The sequence below is a fragment of the Chionomys nivalis genome, chromosome 6 (assembly GCF_950005125.1).
Source record: "Chionomys nivalis chromosome 6, mChiNiv1.1, whole genome shotgun sequence".
Classification (NCBI taxonomy): domain Eukaryota; kingdom Metazoa; phylum Chordata; class Mammalia; order Rodentia; family Cricetidae; genus Chionomys; species Chionomys nivalis.
Genome location: NC_080091.1, coordinates 84,883,128 through 84,904,171, shown reverse-complemented (window position 1 = coordinate 84,904,171; position 21,044 = coordinate 84,883,128). Strand labels below are relative to the sequence as shown.

The 21,044-nt window shown below is 37.0% G+C and overlaps 2 protein-coding genes across 2 annotated transcripts in view; one reads left to right on the top strand and one right to left on the bottom strand.

Moving 5' to 3' along the window:
* Positions 1–21,044, top strand: part of LOC130876000 (transmembrane protease serine 11D-like) — a 60,167-nt gene that overhangs the window by 27,427 nt on the left and 11,696 nt on the right. The window contains exons 3-6 of the mRNA XM_057772374.1: positions 32–150; positions 7,649–7,716; positions 13,683–13,837; positions 19,145–19,183. Coding sequence (XP_057628357.1) covers positions 32–150; positions 7,649–7,716; positions 13,683–13,837; positions 19,145–19,183 — 381 coding nt within the window. The remainder of the gene's footprint in view (positions 1–31; positions 151–7,648; positions 7,717–13,682; positions 13,838–19,144; positions 19,184–21,044) is intronic.
* On the bottom strand, positions 3,841–4,759 carry LOC130876001 (60S ribosomal protein L6-like). Its single transcript, XM_057772375.1, has one exon. It carries the CDS (start codon positions 4,757–4,759, stop codon positions 3,878–3,880), a length of 882 nt encoding a protein of 293 aa, XP_057628358.1. The 3' UTR covers positions 3,841–3,877.

Genomic DNA, 21,044 nt, shown 5'->3' with positions numbered 1-21,044 from the left:
TAGAGTAATCCTGCCTTTGTTTTTTCTCCAGACAAGAAAGCCTACTTCTACCATAGCAGCTTTCAAATCCTAAATGTTGAATACACTGAGGCGCTGAACTCCCCGGCCACACAAGAGCACAGGCATTTGAGTGAAAGGATCGAGTCAATGGTAGGTTAACGCTTGATTTTCCTTTTTATTTCTGCATAAAATGAAAACAGTAAGACTCCTAATGTGATAATAATATTTTCATATATTAATGTTACCAAATGAATATTTTGTGTCTTTTCTTCCCTTGAGAAGTGAGAAATTTGTTTCTCGGCTTTCTCTGAGTTTTGTTTCGTTTTTTTTTTGTTTTTGTTTTTGTTTTTTTTTTGTTTTTTTTGCCAGTATACTAGTTCTTCTTCATATTTTCTCCTGTCATGATTGTAACAAAGTAGGAAGGCCATAAAGAATATGGATTTTTATTTGATTATGACTTCAAAGACTGGAAATCTGTTGTTTGTGTGGTTAAGTATTGAGACCACCCTTTTATATTTATTTCACTCTTTCTTTTTTCTTTCATTATTCAAGTAAGCATGTAAAGTAGCAGGTGTAAAAGATACATTCACAGCCAGGCACTCACGGCGCACATCTTTATTTCCAGAACTTGGGAGGCAGAGGTAGATGGATCTCTGAGTTCAAGGCCAGTCTGGTTTACAGAGTAAGTTACAGGACGGACAAAGCGGTTACACAGAGAAGCCCAGGCTCAAAAAAACAAAATAAGTAAAAAGTTCACCATACAAGGAATAAGACAGTTCAGATACCAAGCTGGTGTGATGATAGGCCTAATAGTTTGAACAGAAACGTTCAAAGCAAGCTTCGCCTCATGCATGAAGATGTCTCGGTCTACTTGCCCTGTCCTCACAAGCAGACGCCTGGCACTCCTGCATCGACAGAGAGCTTAGCTAGCTTTCAGTCCTGGGTTAGAGTCGACCAGTCTAAGGTTGCTCACTTTCCCTCTCCTTTTTGAAAAGATCTAAATAAGTAAATGAATCCAAAGTTTGTGAAACTTTAACGCATAACACAGCCAAGTGATAGTCTCAGTAAGCCTCAGATTTCTGGGCCTCTGACTCAACTTCAAATTCAATAAATCTTGGTCACCCTTCCCCACCAATACACATTTTTAACTAGTTCCAAAGTGGTACTGACACTCTTTCTACATATCACACTCTGAGAGACAGAAGTTAATCTCCAATGAGCACTATCGTTGCTGTGGTACTGACACTGTCTACATATCACACTCTGAGAGATGGAAGTTAATCTCCAATGAACACTATCATTGCTGTGGTACACACACTGTGTCTACACACCACACTCTGAGAGACGGAAGTTAATCTCCAATGAGCACTATCATTGCTGTGGAACTGAATAAGCAACTTGTCACACAACTTAGAGGTGAACTTCATTGGGAGCCAAACTTTAGAAGCTTGAGCAGAAATATGCACAGCAAGCTAACGAGCCTCCCTGAAGAGCTTCGTTCCATCTCTGTCAGGTTTTCTCCATTAAACTCTCAACATGCATGTATTCCTGTGACCAAACAACACTGTGGAGTTTCTTAAACTTTTTCCAGTTGTGACTCCTTTTGTGCTAAGAAATGGTTTTGTTTTTTTGTTTGTTTGGTATTTGTGTGTGTGTATGTGTGTGTGTGTGTTATTTGTTTTAATGAGACAGGTTCACACCATGTAACTCTGACTGGTCTGAAACTCAGTATCTAGACCAGACTGACCTTGTATTCACAGACATCTGCCTGTCTCTGCCTCTGACTATAGCAATTAAAGGGCATGAACCACCACACTAGGCTGTCAGAAAAATATTTATGTATTACTCAACATATAGTATATAAATTAGAGAAACAAATCAAACATTTGCTGACAATAAATCATATATAACTTTAAAATAATCATGTAAAGTAAGAGGTGCTAGAAAAATATGTTCACCATGAAAGGAATAAATAACTTATATATCACCTTGATGCCAGTTTATATATATATATTCCATTTATTAAATATAAAAGCAATTTTCATACTAATGAGGTAGATATTATTGTTTATTTTTATTAAAAAATTTAATCTTGGCTGCATATTTGATAGAGAAAAATTCTAAGTATCTGCAAGGTTTTTCAATTAACTGATAATTTGATTTGATAATTATCAATGATAACACATTCCACATGAGTACCAAATGCTAAAGCATGTTTAGGGCCTATCTTAGTTAGGGTCATTGCTGTAATGAAACACCATGAGCAAAAGCAACCTTGGAAGGAAAGGGTTTAATCTACTCATAGTTCCATACAACAGTTCATCATTAAAAGCAGTGAGGACAGGAACTCAAGCAAGGGAGGAACCTGGATGCAGGAGCTGATGCAGGACTGTAGAGGAGTATTGCTTTTTGCCTTGCTCCTCATGGCTTGATTAATCTGCTCTCTTATAGAACCTAGGACCACTAGCCCAGGGGTGGCACCACCCACATTGGACTTGACCCTCTCCTATCAGTCACTAATTAAATTAAGAAAAAAAAGCCACAGGTTTGCCTACAACCTGATCTTGAGTAATTTTTTCAACTGAGGTTTCCTCTTGTCAAGTGACTGTACCCTGTGTTAAGTTGGCATAAAACCAGCCAGCACAGAACTTGCTTAAAAATTATTGGAAATTCTCTCAATCTCAAACCAAATTTATTTGACTTTTGTTTTTTTCTAAATGAACTTTAAGCTAGAAATTCAAACAGCAATTTTTAAAATCAAGCATTCCAACATATACAATGTAAAAATGTATTCCTTTGGTACTTAAATTTTTAGGACTAACAGTAGGAAATGATTTGTGATTAAATCAGACCTACACTAAAAATTCTGTCATGCATAACACAATAGTCGCAACCTGATCCAAGATGTCTCTGGCATCATTGCATAACGCAAAGGACCCAGGATCTAAACGCTGTACTTACAACTCCACTGGAGTATACCAACACTCCCTTTCTGGTGCTTTCTCCATTCAATCTGTTCTTAAAAATTAGAGTTCAGTTGCATCATTTGTGCTAAGAAATTGTCTGCTTGGTGCTCAACCCATGAGCATCCAAAAGTTCTTGGAGCAACCAATGATCTAAACCTGGAGCGAGATTGTCATAAACAGTTACTTATGAGAAGTCCCCATATCTACACAATAATGACATGTAGCATAGCATTTCCGAGCTTAACTAAATATTGAAAGAATCAAGCTTCACTGTAGGGATCAGGACCCAGCTTCTTATTAACACAGCAGATGTCTTAATAGGGTCATTCAGTTCCAGACGGATCAGGTCAGATACAGAAGGTCAGCTCAACCTTAACCAAGCACACACAGAACTGAAACTAACCGAAAAAAAAAAAAAAAAAAAAAAAAAAAAAAAAAAAAAAAAAAAAAAAAAAAAACTGGCATAAGAAATACCATATATTCAGCAACACAAAGGCATAAGAGAAAAAAGGAATGTTATATATCTTTGCAAAATACTTAAATGTCTTAGAATGTCTTAGAATACATACATACATAAATATAGACACGAGTATTAAAACTTGTCATCCTTAAATTATTCTCAAAGATTTTCTAAAACATAAATCACAAAGTATGTACATACCCTTTACCATTAAAATGAAGGTAATTTTAGTGTTTTTATTAAGATTCTACACAATACATAAAAATGTCAGGACACACATAAAATGTGCAGAAGAAAATTCAAAAGAGCCCAATGGGGGTACACATCTAGTACTAGCCATTCCAGGTCTGAGCTGCCTTCCTAGGCAAACTGCATCCGCTACACAGACACAAACACACATGTCTTTTTTTTTTTTTGACACATAAAGCTGTTTAATTAGGTCGTCAGCAATTTAGAAAACCAGTTTGTGAGGATACATCCCGTTCGTCAGAGAGAACTGAGAGCGCAGGTAGCCCTGCAGCTGAGGAACAGCTTTGATCTTTGGCAGAATCTGCGAGTCCACCGCTTTCTGATCAGCCTTGCGCTGCTCTGTAATCTCGTATTTCTCCTTCTCTGTGTCAAAGATCTCACCCTCCTGATGCCTGGGCTTACGCAGCTGCTTTTTCTTGAAGTAAGCATCAGTCAGGTGTTTGGGGATTTTAACTGTGCTGATATCAACTTTTGTAGAGGTGGCGATGACAAACTTCTGATGTGTTCTTCTCAAAGGAACTCTGTTGAGGGCAAGAGGTCCTGTCACAAGCAGTAAACCACTGCCCAGTTGCTTCAGGAAAACCACTCTCTTGCCCCTGTGGCGCCCGGTAAGGATGATGAGGACAGTCCCAGGAGTGATGCTGGCACGCAGGCGTCTCACGTGCTGACTGAAGGGCTTTTTGCCATGGCTCAGCAGCTTCCGAGGCACATCTTCGGTAGGATAATACCTGGGCATTTTTCGAAGCTTAACCACCCGGGTACCACCATTCTTGTCACCACCAACTGGTTTTGTGACACTGGCAAGGACCTTTTCCTTTTTCTTCTTCTTTTCAACCTTGGTTTTTGCAGCTGTGTATTTCCTTTTGTACATGGCCTTTCTGGAATGCATAGCAGATCGGGAGTACCTGCCAATCCCTCTAACAAGGACTGGATTTCGGCTGCAATGGGGCTTCCCCTTCTTGAGCTTTTTAGCCTTAGGGTTACCCTTTTTGGCTGCACTAGCGGCAGGGGCATCACCGCCACCCTTCTTGGCTGCAGGTTTCTTCTCTTTTGTATCAGGTTTCTCGGCTTTTTCACCCGCCATCTTGCAAGATGGGACTGTCTTTCTTACAGTAGAGTCAAATATATGCTATTACCTTGTTTTCCTCAAAAAAGTATATCTTCACTTAATTTTAAATGTTTAAATATTAATGGATTCAGAAATATATCATTTAAAATACCTAATAAGCATTATTGCATATGGGACCACAATATCTTATTTAAAAACTTCTCTATAAGCAGATTTTTAAATTCTTTCAGTAGATTTTGTTTGATTTTTGTGGGGCTTTTTTGGTTTGTGTGTGTAGCTTTTTGGTACAAAGGATGTATTTGTTACCACTTTTATCACACGCTTAACTCTCCCTGTTCTATCTTCTGTCTTTTGCTCTCTTCCACAAGATCAATCTTTGCCTACATCATTACCAAGTTATATTTGAAGTACTGTATCTTGATAATACAGTTAATGTTTAAATTTTTTCCTTGAATTTTTGATGTATGATTTTCATAGTTAATATATACATGTATCTTTCTGTAGAAGAATAAATGCTTATAGAATTATAAAAGAATATTCTTTTATAAGTAAAAGAATAAAGGACCAGCACTTAAACCAAGTATTATGTCTCTGAAAAGAAGAGTTGATATTTTTCATAGGTCTTAGTAAACCACTAGTATTGTCCTCTTCAAAATTTGCAAAACAGCATTCCTATAAATAACAAACAAGACAATGGAAATGCATGGGGAGACAGAAATCAGAGGAGCATGAGCTCCAGGACACCCATCCTTTTAACAATGGAAGAAAGGGCTCAGTTGATAAAAGCTCTGATCCAAAATAAAGAGGGAAAGTAACTTTTTCATTTATCTTAGTCTTTATTTACAATTTTTAATGTTTCAAATTTAATTATAATTTTAAATTCATTTTATTTATTGTTTATTTTTATTGAAAATAGATTCTTTTCTCATGCAAATACATTCCAATTGCAGTTTCAGCTGCCACCACTCCTCCCAGTTCTGCTTCATCTTCCCTCTCCCCCAGACCCACTCCCCTCCATTTCCTCTTCAAAAAAGAGCAGTATGGTTTGCACACACGCACACACACACACACACACACACACACTTGCAGACCAACCAGTGTTACAGTAGATAGATCGCATGACCACACACCTTATTTCCTTTCTGTCTTGAAAACTGAGCTTTTTACATCTCTGAATTTAAAGTGGCAAAATATGATCATGGACACTAAAGAAGACCACAAAACATCATCTCTACCATTCACCTCACAGATAACAGAACACAGTCTAGCTGTTAAGTAACAGACTAGAAAGAGTGGTTTATAGAACACATGAGAGCTGCTACAGTGTTTCCCTTCTAAAAGCAAAAATGTGACAATTATACTTTAATTCTATTTCTAATGCTTTTATATGATCTACTTTATTAATATGTATAATGATGGTCACTTATGTTTCAATTTTTGGAGTTTACTTACATGACATATAATTCACATTAGTCTTTAAAAATCCTAAGTGTGACTGCTAAGAATGCTAGAGTTTTCTCTTTGTTCTTTCAGGCAGTACATCCCAACTGCAGTTTCCCCTCCCTCCACTCCTCCAGTCCCCTCCCCCCAGATCCACTGTTCTCCATTTCCCTTCAGAAGACAGCAGGCCTCCAAGAGAAGAGCGTTCTATAACATCAACAGAGTCCTAAAACCAACTATCAATCATAAGGAAAACACAAAATCCCTTTTTTTATTGTTTACTTAGTTTCCCCAATGTTATAAAAAATATCAATAAAACAGATCATAAAACCAAATGAGTATAAAATTTAATTCATTTGGATAGTCTGGTAGGGAGCAGTTATGACTCAAGCTCTTAATAAACATAGTAACCTATGTCTTTTTTACTTAGATAACTGAAATAAAGATCGCTAAATGATAGAAATAGTTCACTTCACACTATATAATTCCGTGATTTTTTGCTTTTTTCATTAAAGTTGCTGCATTTCCTTAATTTTTAAAAGGAAATATAAATGATTTTAATACAGTCAAAGTTCACTATTTTTAAGAAAATTTAAAGTCTATATGGGGAAAACAAAAGTGTTTTTCCACATCAATGGTTGAGCTATTAATCTGCTAATGGGAATTGATTTTAAAAGTTGTGGTATTATAGAAATCATATAAATTTTATCAGCTAAAGAAAAGTTGACTTCAACTCCTGGATAAATATAATGTCCAGCACGATGCCTAACTCCTCATACACTGGGGTCAACCGCATAATATAAGTGAAAGCAATCCATTTCAATTATAAAAGCACAACATACCTGACCTTGAACAACATGTTGCTTGTTAACTGACAAGACAACTACCTCTCTTAGCTAAGGTTGTTAGATCAAGAAATTATCAACAAATGCTATAAGTAATAACTGGAGATTAGTCTAGAATCAAAAAAAAATTAACAGGGAAACACTGTTCTTTGCTTCTTTTCACCTTCCCTTCAGATTTTCATCACTAATCAGCCTTAATCATCTAATTAACCACTACTTAACCTTAGCCTGATTTCAACCATTTGAAACACAGACATTGTGAACCACACACATATCGAGTTGTGTGGAAGGATTTCCCTAATGTTGACTTGAGTCTTACCCCAACTACCTCATTCACAACTAGCAAATCATATGTCATAAGGTCTCATGAAGTAAAACATCTGATGTATTGAAGGCGTGCCCTGTCCAGATCCTCTTTTCTTAATAGCTGTGAAATAGGACCCACATCAGATTACTCTATCGGCCTATATTAGTTCTATGCTATCCGTGACAAAACTGACCTGACCTCACCTGAGAGATTTCTACTTCTCAACATATAAGACCCATGTTACAGAGTCATTAAATAGAAAGAAGAGACTGCAATTTCAGTGAGATTATTTTCCCATTTTTTTTCCTACAGATTACTAACGCATTCCGAGAATCAGATTTAAAAAGTGAGTTTATCAGAACACATGTTGTCAAACTCAGGTAAGTGAAAGCATAACAAAAACCACATCTGCAAAGATGCAGCTTAGGATGTTTGACTTCTGTTCGCGCTGTGGATATTAAATGGCATGTTCTTGTATTTGTTATAATAAGATGAAAATAAAAATAATAAGAAATGGGCCAGCTTAAAAGATGAAGTAAAACGCTATATTTTGCTATTGTACAAATAACAATATCACCACATTCTTAATGGATGCAAGAAAAGCTGGTGTGAGGTGACAGTAACAGGGCCATGCTACTGTGTAGATCCTCTGGATATCATAAAGCAGTCTACATACAGTACCTCCTTGAGTTGCAAAATACTTGGGATGTATTCAGCCAAGATCAGCAAACCATGCCAACAGCAGAAGTAAGATTTTGGCTTCACTTGCCTGGAACGTCATAATAAAAGGATAAGAGTGTAGTAAAACCCATGAGAAGTCTGTAGTGGACAGGAGTGGTAGTAAGCAGGCTTTGGTGTTGTAATATGAGCGGCAGGGCTGTGTCCCCGGCACCCGGCCGCCTGTATGGCTAGCTTATGCCCCGAAATAATTACACGGAAACTGTATTCTTTTGACCACTGCCTGGCCCATTAGTTTCAGCCTCTTATTGGCTAGCTCTTACATATTGATCTAGTCCATTTTTAATATTTTGTGTAGCCCCACGAGCTGGCTTACCAGGGAGGATCTTAACCTGTGTCTGTCGGGAGTGGGAGAATCATGGCGACTTACTGACTCAGCCTCTTTCTCCCAGCATTCTGTCTGTTTACTCCACCCACCTAAGGGCTGGCCTATAAATGGGCTAAGGCAGTTTTCTTTATTAGTTAACCAATGAAAGCAACAGATAAAATACAAGAACCACCTCCATCATTTCCCCTTTTTTTGTTTAAACAAAAAAGAAAGGCTTTCATTTTAACATAGTAAGATTACATATAGCAAAACAGTTATCAAGCAAGAATTATAGTTATAATATTTATATCTATTTTATCATAATTAAGGAAAACTATAACTATTTATCTATTCTTTAACTCCATCAAAGACTCCAGAAGGATATAATATTACCCAAGTAAACAAGAGATCTAAAACTCTAGAAATGACAGAGACATCTCATTGCCTGGACAGTCACCCAAAGTTTTTTTGTACCGTTGGGGCATCTATTTTTAGCCTTCAGGCCCATAGTATCCAGCAGACATTTTTATGAAGTAGGAAATTTCAAAGACAGTTTAGTCACTTTTTGCTGTGTCCTGTAGAATGTCTTGCAGACTCTTTCATGAGTCAGGAACCCCGAAAATCCATCTCACCTTTAGGCAAGTTTAGCAGTCCTTTTTTTTGTGGGTTTTCTGTGTCCAGTTTATGTAACAGTCCAGGCATGAGCAGTTTCATGTTCAAATGGCTATCAAACTCCATAAGGAGCCTCTTTGGTGTTCATCTTTCTCTTGAAGTAGATTGGTGCTGCCAGGAGCAGATGTGTCTCATTTTTATAAAAAGCCCTAAGTTATTAAAATATTTTAAATGTCATGTTCTGTAGTCTTTGAAAGATATGAAGAATGTCTATCTAATTGAAATATATCTCTATATATTTAGAAAATCTAACTAACATGACTATAAGCTTGACTATTATTGATGATTATCCATTAACAACCTATATTTTTTATTTTACATTACATTTTTAAATGAACTATATAATCACAATACCTTAATAAAAAAAATCATTAATGGATGCAAGAAAAGCTGGTGTGAGGTGACAGTAACAGGGCCATGCTACTGTGTAGATCCTCTGGATATCATAAAGCAGTCTACATACAGTACCTCCTTGAGTTGCAAAATACTTGGGATGTATTCAGCCAAGATCAGCACACCATGCCAACAGCAGAAGTAAGATTTTGACTTCACTTGCCTGGAACGTCATAATAAAAGGATAAGAGTGTAGTAAAACCCATGAGAAGTCTGTAGTGGACAGGAGTGGTAGTAAGCAGGCTTTGGGAATCTGCTGCTCCATGTGGTATGGTAGAAGAGGCTCTTCCACGAAAACAGTCACACTGAACAGTGTTCCAGAAATATCTTAAATGACCATATTGCTTCACATGGCAATATGAAAATTCATGAAAAAAGGTGCATGAATTTTTTCTCAAGGACAATTAACATCACAAAAATAGAATTGTGTTTAAATTGAGCTTTGAAGAGGAATAAGAGGCTGAGGGAGAGACTACAGGAAGGTTACAAACCACATTCCTATCTATTCAGTGTGCGTTCCCTTGGGTGATTTGTTGTGTCTGCACTAGCTTGCAATGATAAAGGTTTAAACCAATATTGAAGGAGTAGATGGAAAAAAGCCATCCACATTTTTGTTCCTTTTATTAACGACTCACTTGCCACTAATCCACTGTATTCTGTCTTCTGACCACACTCCAAAATGTAAGGTGTTCTTGCCAATTTCATCAACAGCATCCAAATCACAAAATCCAAGAAAATTACTTCAGTTTTACTCTTGGATCTCTGAGCCCCATTTGGCATTGCTGGCTTGTCCTTGAAATATCATTCCCTGCCTCTTAGGACTCTTCACAGCCGTGATTTTGCTGCTTACTTTCTAGATATCCTCTCTGTTTCCTTTGCTAGCTCTAGTATGGTCCTCACAGGTTGGACATGAGAGTGCTCTATGAGCCACATATCTCAGTTCACACTTGCCCCTTTCAGTGGCTTCACGGTCACTGTTGATTATTCTTGAAGTTGCATCTCTATCATGGTGATCTTTCATCCCCAGATATGAATAAACACAACCATATTTTTAAACAACTTAAATTTTTTACTGATTTTATTGAGCTATATATTTTTTTCTGTTCCCCTTCTTCCTTTCCCCTCCCCTTCAACCCTCTCTCATGGTCCCCACACTCACAATTAACTCAGAAGATCTTGTCTTTTTCTACTTTCCATGTAGATTAGATCCATGTATGTCTCTCTTAGGGTCCTCATTGTTGTCTAGGTTCTCTGGGATTGTGAATTGTAGCCTGGTTTTTTTTGCTTTATGTCTAAAAGCCACTTATGAGTGAGTACATTGAAAGTCTCTGTGTCTCCTAATGTCTATGTTCATTACAACTATTACTAGACTCTTTACTCTTTTTCATATTCATCTCTCATTTAACTACATTTATTTAGCTTTGCAACATGATTTGTAAACAACTTGTAAAGTTATCATTTTAGTGAGGATCTTTTTTTTATGAGCACCATTTTACCAGATCTTTTGTTAGCTTGCTTTTTTTTAGTTTTTTTGAAATAAAGCCTTATTTTAAAGCCCCATATAGCCTCAAACTCATTCAGTTCTCCTGGCTTAACCTCCAGAGCGTTATGATTATAGTAATAAACCACAACATTCCATTTACCTGGGTTTTTTTATGTGTTGTGTGGGGGGAGTTAAAATCATCTATTTTCTCATATTTATAATTCTTTCTTTTATATCATTAATCACTTCAAATATACTTCTCTGCTGGTAATACTGTGTTGAGAATTTCAAAGTTCCCTGTTTTTTTTTTCCTTTTTTGCTCCAACTTGATACTACCTTAAAGAGTTTAAGAATGCATAGATAGTATCAATACAAACACAAATATTATGTAGCCAGGTTCATGATTCCAAATTTCTGGGGATAAAACTCTTTTCCCCATTTATAGTTGAGCCTTGGAAAGAGATAAGCCCTTTGTTTATGGTGAGCAGGATTTTTTCTCTTTAATTCACGCCTCCACTAGAGTTCAGTTGTTTGAGATCTAAATACTAATTCCATATATTTCACTCACCCAAGACCATGTCTTTATTTTGCTATGAAATTGTTAAATGGAAGCCTATTAAATATTCTATTTAATATGTAACTTAACAGATTGTTTTTTATACTAGAAATTTTCCTCATTATCTTGTGAGTTCAGTTTTGAATCTGAAATACAATTCATACCATTTTATATAACATTTAAAATTGCTTAGATTTGGCAATACATAAATTGTAATTGTTCAGTGTCTATTGCTCCAGCTAAGTTGCCCAATCACAAGAATGGCAACAGTGAAATTTCACCACAGTCAAGTACTGGAACTTAGAGTAGTGCCTAGCATCGCAAAATGTTGTTTTGAACATATATATATATATATATATATATATATATATATATATATATAATTAGTTCCTGGGACAGATGGTAAGTCTGCAATTTGAACTAGTGTTTGAGTTGGGCAGAGGAAACTGTATACAGAGGTGTACGAGGAACATTGAGCCAAATTTGCCTACTGCACTTTCCCCCCAAAAAAGTAAAGTGATCTAGTTTTAAGGTTACTATTGTTGTGATGAAACACCATAACCAAACACAACCTGGGTAGGAAAGGGTTTATGTGGCTTATACTTCCATATCACCGTTCATCACTGAGGGAAGTTGGGACAGGAACTCAAACTGAGCAGGAACTTGGAGGGAGGAGCTGATGCAGAGTTCATGGAGTGGTGCTGCTTACTAGCTTGCTTCTCATGCCTTGCTTAGCCTGATTCCTTCTTGAACCCAGGACTCCCAGCCAAGGGTGTTAACATCTGCACTAGGTTGGGTCCTCCCACATCAATGACTAATTTAGAAAATATCCTACAGCCTGATCTTATTATTTATTTATTTGTTTGTTTATTTATTATTTTTTTGCTGAGACATGGTTTCTCTGTGAAGCTCTGGCTAGCCTGGAACTCTCTCTGTAGACTAGGCTGGCCTCGAACTCACAGAGATCCACCCTCCCCCTTCTGCCTCCTAAGTACTGGGATTAAAGGCATGTGCCACCCCCACCCAGCTCTACAGCCTGATGTTATGGAAGCATTTTTTTAATAGAGATCCCCTCCTGATCGATAATTATACCTTGTGACAAATTGACATAAAACTAGAAAGAACACAAGCTAAGACCAGATGTTGGAGGTGGCCCATAATGTTAATTATTTGTAAGTGAGGGCTCAATGAAACCATCAAACTGGATCACTCCATGGATAGAAAGAAATGTTTTTTGGCGGGGTGGGGAGATAAGAACAAACTGCTGTCTAGGGGATGGAGAACAACACTTGTCGGGAAAGCAATCCAATTTTCAATGATAGTGTGGTGGGAGTCTTGTAGCTGGTAGAACTTGTTTGAGAACAGGATGCCTTAGCCCACAGTGGTTGATCTTTGGGGTAGACAAAGGAGGTAGTGGTTTTCATGATAAACACAGACTGGCCTTACAGAATTCCTTAGTAATTCTGAATCTAGGCTTCTGTTTAACTAATAACAATCCTTCTGTTTAACCCAGTCAGAGACACTCAGTTTAGGTCATTGCCACCAACACTACTATTTGAAGGCCCACTTTCAACCTAACATTGTTGGTATGAAATAAAGTAGAATTTATCTAGGTTTTGATATTAAGTTCATTGTGAAAAATGAGTCTCTGTGGTCAATAAAAAGTAAAATAAAATCTTAATATATGCCTATAAATTTGTTGTTGTGGTCAGATGAATGCATCTGTGTAACACAAAACTGATGTTTTACTCACATAAATTTGAAAACTCATCAACTTTTAAGTTAGTTTAAGACAATAAATATTTTTCTCAACTTGGTAAGTCTAATAACAGGTAATGGTTATTATGGTGCACCTTAGTGTTTTCCATGCATTCTTTCCAAAAGTTCTTTATCAATTTATGCATATAATCTTCACAGAAAACCATTAAAATCAGTAAGATTTCTGGACATAGTGTATTAAGAAACTTAAACAGTTTATGAAAAGTCACATGATGGTAGCATTCTGCTTTCAAAATGCTATGTATGGTGATTATGGTGGGCTGTGTTAAAACCAAATTTCGGAGATAGCATTGTGAGATATCATTAAGTGTGCCCGTTATGCAAACGTGTTCCTAAATGAATTCTTTTAAGATGGTCTCATCAAGAGCATATAAATAGCACAAAAGTATTGAAGGTGTCTGTTTCTTTTGACTTTCAGGAAAGAAGGGAATGGTGTGATCGCAGATGCTGTCATGAAATTTCGATCTAGTAAACGTGCCAATAAAAAAACCATGAAAAGCAGAATACAATCTGTGCTACGAATACTGAATAACTCTGGAAGCTTGGAAATAGCCCCTTCAAATGAGATAATATGCAAGTATCATTTCTATGCCTTTTCATTTTAATATAGGTTACAAATTTACTCATTCAAATTCACATATTAATTAAATGAGAATCTTACCTCACTACTTGTAATTGAACCAACAAAACTGTACTACAATTCTAAATATAATATATAGTTCTCTAACATAAACAGTCTAAGATTTTTCTCTTTTACTAGTCATAAATATTTTGAAGTTTTGATTTTTCTTCCTAAATACAATAATTTCAACATAGTAAGAAATCTATTTTATACTGTCCACACAAGGGCAATGTATTTTAACTTGTTTTACCATGTCTTTTTCTATTGTTTTGTGCCCTGTATAGAATGACACAGCATGATAAAAAAAATTATTTTCTTTCTGAAATTGATTACGTAAGTTAAGATGGTTCCAATAGGAGTGAATTTTAGATGTTGGAATTTAAAAGGATTTATGGCCTCAGTTTTATCTTTGTAAAATGGGAATATAATTCAGGACTGATATCTCAAATTTGCATAAGAAAAATGAGAAAATGCTTTTTTAGTTTTATAAAATTTATTATGACAAAATTTGCAAATACATAAAAATGCTTAAAACATATTTGAATTGACATTCTGTAACATGAGGAGCGGGCTGCTTGTTGGAGTTTCTGTCCTGCCCAGATCCCAAAGCCAGTAGGTCCCAAAGAATCACACAGAAGTCTACATAAGTTATAAAACTGATTGGCCCATTAGCTCAGGCTATGTATTAGCTCATATAACTTATATTACCATTATTCTAGTTAGCCACATGGCTCAGTACCTTCTTCAGCGGGGCAGGTCACATCCTGCTTCTTTGGTGTCTGAACAGGACTACAGGAAGAGCTTCCTTCATCCCAGAATATGCCTGTTCTCATTGCCCCGCCTCTACTTCCTGCCTGGCTATTGGCTAATCAGCATTTACTTAAAACATAATTGACAGAATGCAGAATTGTCCCCCACCAACATGTAGTCACTAGACCTATATACAGGGTACTGCGGCATTTCAATACTTATGCATTACATAGAGATTAGATCAGAGAAACCAGCTTAACTATCAATTCAGACATTCAACAGTTCTTTCCTTGGGGGGCAGATAAAGTCTTCTCTGGTAAGTATTTTAAAATATTCATAAATAGTTGTCAACCATAGTTCACGACAACAGTGGAACATGAAAAGCGATCCTTCCTACCCATCCTTAATTGCCATCCTGTCGTCTGTCCTCTCTCCATTCTTCCCTCCTAGATACCCTTTACAGGGGCAGATAAAAACTATCCTTTTCCCTGCCTCTTTAAGTTTAGTGTTTCAGTTTTCACATGAAAGTGAGAACATGCATTATTTGTTATCTTGAGCCTGACTTACTAGACACAATGCCTTCCTATTCTATGTTATTTCAAATGACAGCATTCTGCTGTTTTATTGTTACGTAATATTCCACTGGCCTTCTGTACCACTTTTCTCTGCATACTTGTAAATTACTAGTGGGTGTTGTGTTGCTAGATTTTTGTCCACTTGACACAAACTAGGGTTATCTGAGGGGGGAAAGTCAACTGAGAAATGCTTTTATAATATCAGCCTGTAGGCAAGTCTTTGGGTCATTTTCTGTCATTATGAATGATATGAGAGGGCCCAGTTGTTTGGGTCAGTACCACCAGGCAAGTGGTCCTGGAGTATATTTAAAAAAAAAAAAAACTGAGCAATTCAGGTGAGCCAGTCAGTAAGCAGCACTGCTGAATGGTCTCTGCTTCAGTTCCTGCCTCCAGGTTCCTGCCTTAACTTCCTGCCCTGACTTCTCCCAGTGATGGATTGTGATCTGGTGTTGTAAGCCAAAACAAACCTTACACACACACACACAGCATGTCTCTCTTGATTATGGTGTTTCATCACAGCAATAGAAACCTAATTAACACAAAAATTAATATCAGGTTCATGGGATATTTCTGTGATAGACGAGATTGGTTTTGGGCAAATTGTGTAAGGACTTTGTTACTTTGGGCTAGAAAAGCCATTGAGTGTTCAGAGCATAATGAGCTATTATGGGAACTCACAAGATAATTCTGAGATTGAAACAGATGACAGTGGCATGGCTTGTGAAATTTTAGAGGCAGGTTTATGAGACCCTGTTGGGGCCATTCAATGTTTTGAATTAAAAATCTGTGGTTCTAGTTAGCTGCAGCTGTAGGATTGGCTGTGATTAACAAGAGGCCAGGATCGTTAAGGGGAAATTTTCTGGCAAGTGTTCCCTCAGGGTCATCACACAGAAACTGTGGTCCAGAGGAGCCCACGGTTACAGCTGGTTCTGGCTGCTGAACTTGGTAAGAAGTAAGAGTTTCCTAGGTCATACTGGCTTTGAAGATAAAGAGATCATGAAGAACATGATCATGAGGTCTGAAGCAGTGAGAGGCCAGGAGAGGTCACTGGTGGAGGTGCAGTCTCAGTTGCAGTAGAAATTCCAGGATTAAAGGGATTATGCAGAGAACTTTAGGCTTGGTATCATGCAGTCCTCAAAGAGAGCCCAGGAAAGGCTACTGGTATAGGTACAACCCAGTTGCAAGAGGACCAAGCATTTTGTAGATGCCAGTACCATGAGGTGATTACCAGAACAAAAGCAGGTATGGCGTAAAGCTGGCAAGAGTCTACTGAGGGGACAGAGCTTGAACTGCCAAACCCTTTGGGGGAAGGATCATGGGTGAGTCCCAGATGTCTGACACTGAGGTATGTATTGTAGGACCTTTGTTTTGCTTTGATTTGATAGTGATTTGTGCTATGGTTATTCCCTCTTGGAATAAGGAAGTATTTTACTTATTTTGATTTTTTAGAACACACAGTTATGAGACCTTTGATACTTTGAGAAACTTTGCAATTTTAAAGTGACACTGTATATTTTAAAAAGACTAAACTTTTAAAGTTTTTAAACCTTAAAGACTGTGGGACTTTTTAAAAACTTAAATGCTTTATATTGTGATCACTCACATACCAGTCTAAGTAAGCAAATATTGCCTCTTCTCCTACACATTACGGTATGCTTCCAAAGTACTTCCTGGGTACTTGTTATATATTTGGCAATGTGCTGGGTAATTTTGCAAATAAATCAATAGCAGTTTCTACCTCCCTGAGACTCATAGCAAGCTGAAACAAAAACATTAGTCTAACTGTTAGATAACAGACTTGACAATCAAGATAAGATATACAAAGTCAGGACACAGTTTAGAAGAGAGCATTTCTATTATACATATAAGGCCCTTGCTTGTTTTGCAAAGCATGAAAAAAAAATGAAGCAAGAGGAAGGATCCATCAGGTCAAGCCTATCCATTAAAGACAGCAATCTATACAGGGATCCAGAAAAGAGACTAGAGGACAGATGGACTCACAAACATGAGAAGGATCTCCATATCCTGAGATATGGAAAGAAGAAGCTTTACCTGAAGGTGGGAGCAGGGAGCAAGAACTCTAACAGAATACTTCAACAGAACAATGAAACAAGAAGCTTATGGATATCCCCATAGGTTCGCTTACTGACAACATTTAGGAAACATAGATAGATAAAGGCCCAGGTCAAACAGTCGATATGTTGGCAATTAGGATTCAAACTCAAGCCTGTTTTGTTCAAAGAAGGAAGAAACATGATCAGATGTTTTTGTTTTTCCTGCTTCCAACAGGATGACTTGGCCCTACTGATGCTTACAAAACCAAATGAAATGCACAAACTTGAACATAGAGACTGTGCTTTCATTTTCCGACTGCACAGACCCAAATAATCACACAGAAACATTATTAGTTACAATATTGTTTGACTAAAGACTGAAGCGTATTCCTAACTAGATTTCACATCTTAACCCATATCTATCATTTTATATTTTACTATGAGGTTCATGGTTTGTTACCTCACATCTTGCTTCTTGGGCGGCTACATGGCAACTCCAAAACTCTGCCTACTTTCTTTCTATATCTCTGTTCAGATTTCCTGCCTGGTTTTACTCTGCTAAGTCATTGGCCAAAACAGATTTATTCATCAACCAATAAAAGCAACACATATACAAAAGTACATCATATATCACAAACTTTATGAAACCGGGAATAATTTTGGCCTAAACTATTTTTAAAGACTATGAAAACCTGTCTTCTGAAGTTTGATTTCATTTTATTGAAAATAAGATTGATAGCCCACTAAAAATTTTCAAGACCAGCAAGAATATTTTTATACTTGTTTCAGAAAGTATAAGTCCAATAAAGTAACAACAGAATCAATCTGAAGGTATCATAACTGTACCAATGTCAAACAATAAAAGTATGGAGTAGCAAAGAAGATGAGGCTTGTTAAAAGGAATGAGAATGAGAAAAGGGAAATTTTAGACCATTTTTAACTTCTAGTAGGTATGGTATTTTTTACTAAATGAAGAAATATAAGTAGCAACTTTCAGATAAAATGTGTTGTTCATACTGACTTTGAGATGACTGTAAGACCTGCCTTGGGAAACTGTTCTGAATTCGGACCTGGAAGTAGAGCACACAAACTGTCTCTACCCAGTGCTGACATTGTTGTCTTGCCTGGCACTCCCAACAACCCAGCATGCAACACCTGTATTAACCTACTGACTATTGCACAACACACATCTTACAACCTGGAGCACAGGTGTTATGTCACCTTCCATTGAGAATGTCTTTTCCTTCTTGTCTTCGTGGGCCATTCCTTAGGGTTTCAAAGTACAGGGCAAATGTTATGCCTTTCATGATCACATCTTTGACTCTTCCTGTATCATTACTCTTTCCTCCACTTTATTTTTCATTTGTAATGATTTCTTGGTTAGTACCAATCTGTAAATAATGTGTTGAGGGAGCCTCTGTTTTATTAACTATTGAAGAAACAGCGCACACTGTAGCATCAGTAAAGTAAAACATGCATATTCCAATGACTATTCACAGGTGCATTTGAAAGATGAATGATTACCTTCTAAGTGATATCACACTGAATCCTAACGACTGCTTAAGCCTTTCTTTTGCCAAGAGTAATGAGTGACTTTGGAGCAGGAAAGTCTGTATTTCATGAAAGATGTAAGCAGGAACTTCCAACAGTTTGTGTGCAACAAACTAGGATGAGGTTGCAAGGAGAGCTTTCTGGGGCACATGACTCAGAGGTTCTTTCCAAAGGCTTGAGGTGGAGCCTGGGAATCTGAATTTCAGCAAACCCTGCCAGTGACTGAGTTTCTGATTGCCCTGGCACTGAGCTTCATAAAACCAAGGTGAAATGGTTTTCAGCTTATATTTTGTTGATCTTACTCTCGCTCTTTCTTTTTTAACACTAGCACTCACTGACCAGGATACAGAAAATTTTTTGACTCAAGGTAAGTTTCTCAGTTATTTTGTAGTTATCAAATTATAAGGATCTTAAGTTTAAGTCTTTTGAGCTCTTTGCCAAAGTCTTATCTGTGAAGTTGGTGCCTTCATTAAGAGTTTACTCTGTAGGGATCTTGTAGAAAGCAGTCACTGCTCTTCACAGTGGCTGATGTATGAATGTTTTAGTAATTTCTCCTCCTTCTAGAAAAAAAAAGAATAGAACTACAGTGGAGTATAATCCACTTGGCACACAACACCAAGCTCCAGGCAATTTTCTTGGAAGTTCTGGGAAGCTTTGTTCCTGTGGTTCTAAAGCGGTGTTTCTGTAGACTTGTAAATTACGGTTGATGACAACATTCATGTAGCTTTTTGGAACCACCAGAATGCCTTGCTTTGTTGTGGATTTGGGTTAATCATAAGGTAATAAATTGTGAAAATATTTGTTTGAAGCCTTTAACTTGAAGGGAAAGTCATGTTCCAATGTTGCTCCATATATACTTTTAGGCTAAGAGGACAGGCATAAAATTCCTAGAAACATAAAACTTATGTCTCAGATCAACCAAATGTAGTTAGAAATTAGTTTCATGTACTTGGATTTCTGATTTATTTTAGAAACTTAAGAGATTTCAAAAGGTACTTCACTCTAATATATTTTTCAATTCAGTTCTGTGTTTAATTTACAATTATTTTGAATAAACCTGTAATAAAATAATTCACCAAAGAATTTGTTTGGAGAAGGCAGGAAAAAACCCATATCCAAGTATATTTTTAATAAAAGTCTAATCCTCTTTTTTTGGAGAATCTGTAAGAAAACAAATGCTTTGGATTAGCAACCTATGACCAACCCAGCAATAGAAATGTTTATTAATGATATACCTTTATTACTGCTAATAAACATTAGACTAAATACAAGACGAGATATAACATTTTGGGTCGAGAAGAACTGAGCAAATTAACCCACCCCAGTCCATTTCACCTCTGTCATTGAAATGTTTGTAGGTTTCTTAAGATATTTAAATAAAGTTATATTATATTTTTAAGTTACATTTTTATTGACTGTCCATATGCACATGCTATGGCAAGACTATAAGGGAAGTCAGCTTTCTCCTTCCATTATATGAGTCCCAGAAATCAAACTTACATTGTCAGGCTTGGAGGCGGGCTCCTTTACCAGCTGAGTGATCTCACCAGACTTAAACCTAATTCTAGAAATCAGAATCTTCTGTCACATCCAATTCCTCTTACTCATACACAGCCAGGTAAGGAGAACCAGAACACCCATGGTGAACTACAATGCCCAGGAGGAGGCTTCCAGATACGATGGTTTTACTCCAACTTCACTATGTACATGCGTCTCTCCTCAAAATAACAGTTTCTGACTTGTTAGATGGTGTGGAACTGAAAGTCAGTATTCTCAACAAGGTTCCAGGAGTAATCATTTAATAAGGCCACAGATCGTATTTTGAGTAGTTAGAAAAAGGAAACCTGATAGGAATTTGGGGCCTATGGAGGCATATCCAGTACTGACCCATGTTAGCCCACACTTATGAAGTATCCCAAACCATGATGAAGTTGCTCCAGAATTAGATGGCCTTATTCAATTTACTTCAGAACTGTGTTCCGTAACGCAGTTCATAAACATGCCTGGCCCCTAAAAATATAACATATAGAACCAGGTATACAGTAACACATCTATAATTCCAGCACTTGGGGTGTAGACTTGGGATGATCAGTAGTTCAAGCTCTTTCTCAGCTATAAAGAGAGTTTGGAGGTAGCCTGGGCTATATGAGGCCCTGCCTCAAATAAAAATAAATGGTCATGCATTTGGAATATCCAGCACGTGTTAGGAAGAGGGTGGGTAAATTGTC

Bases quoted from the DNA above. Each gene is read 5' to 3' on its own strand.
- LOC130876001 (XM_057772375.1), bottom strand. From the start codon at position 4,759: ATGGCGGGTGAAAAAGCCGAGAAACCTGATACAAAAGAGAAGAAACCT.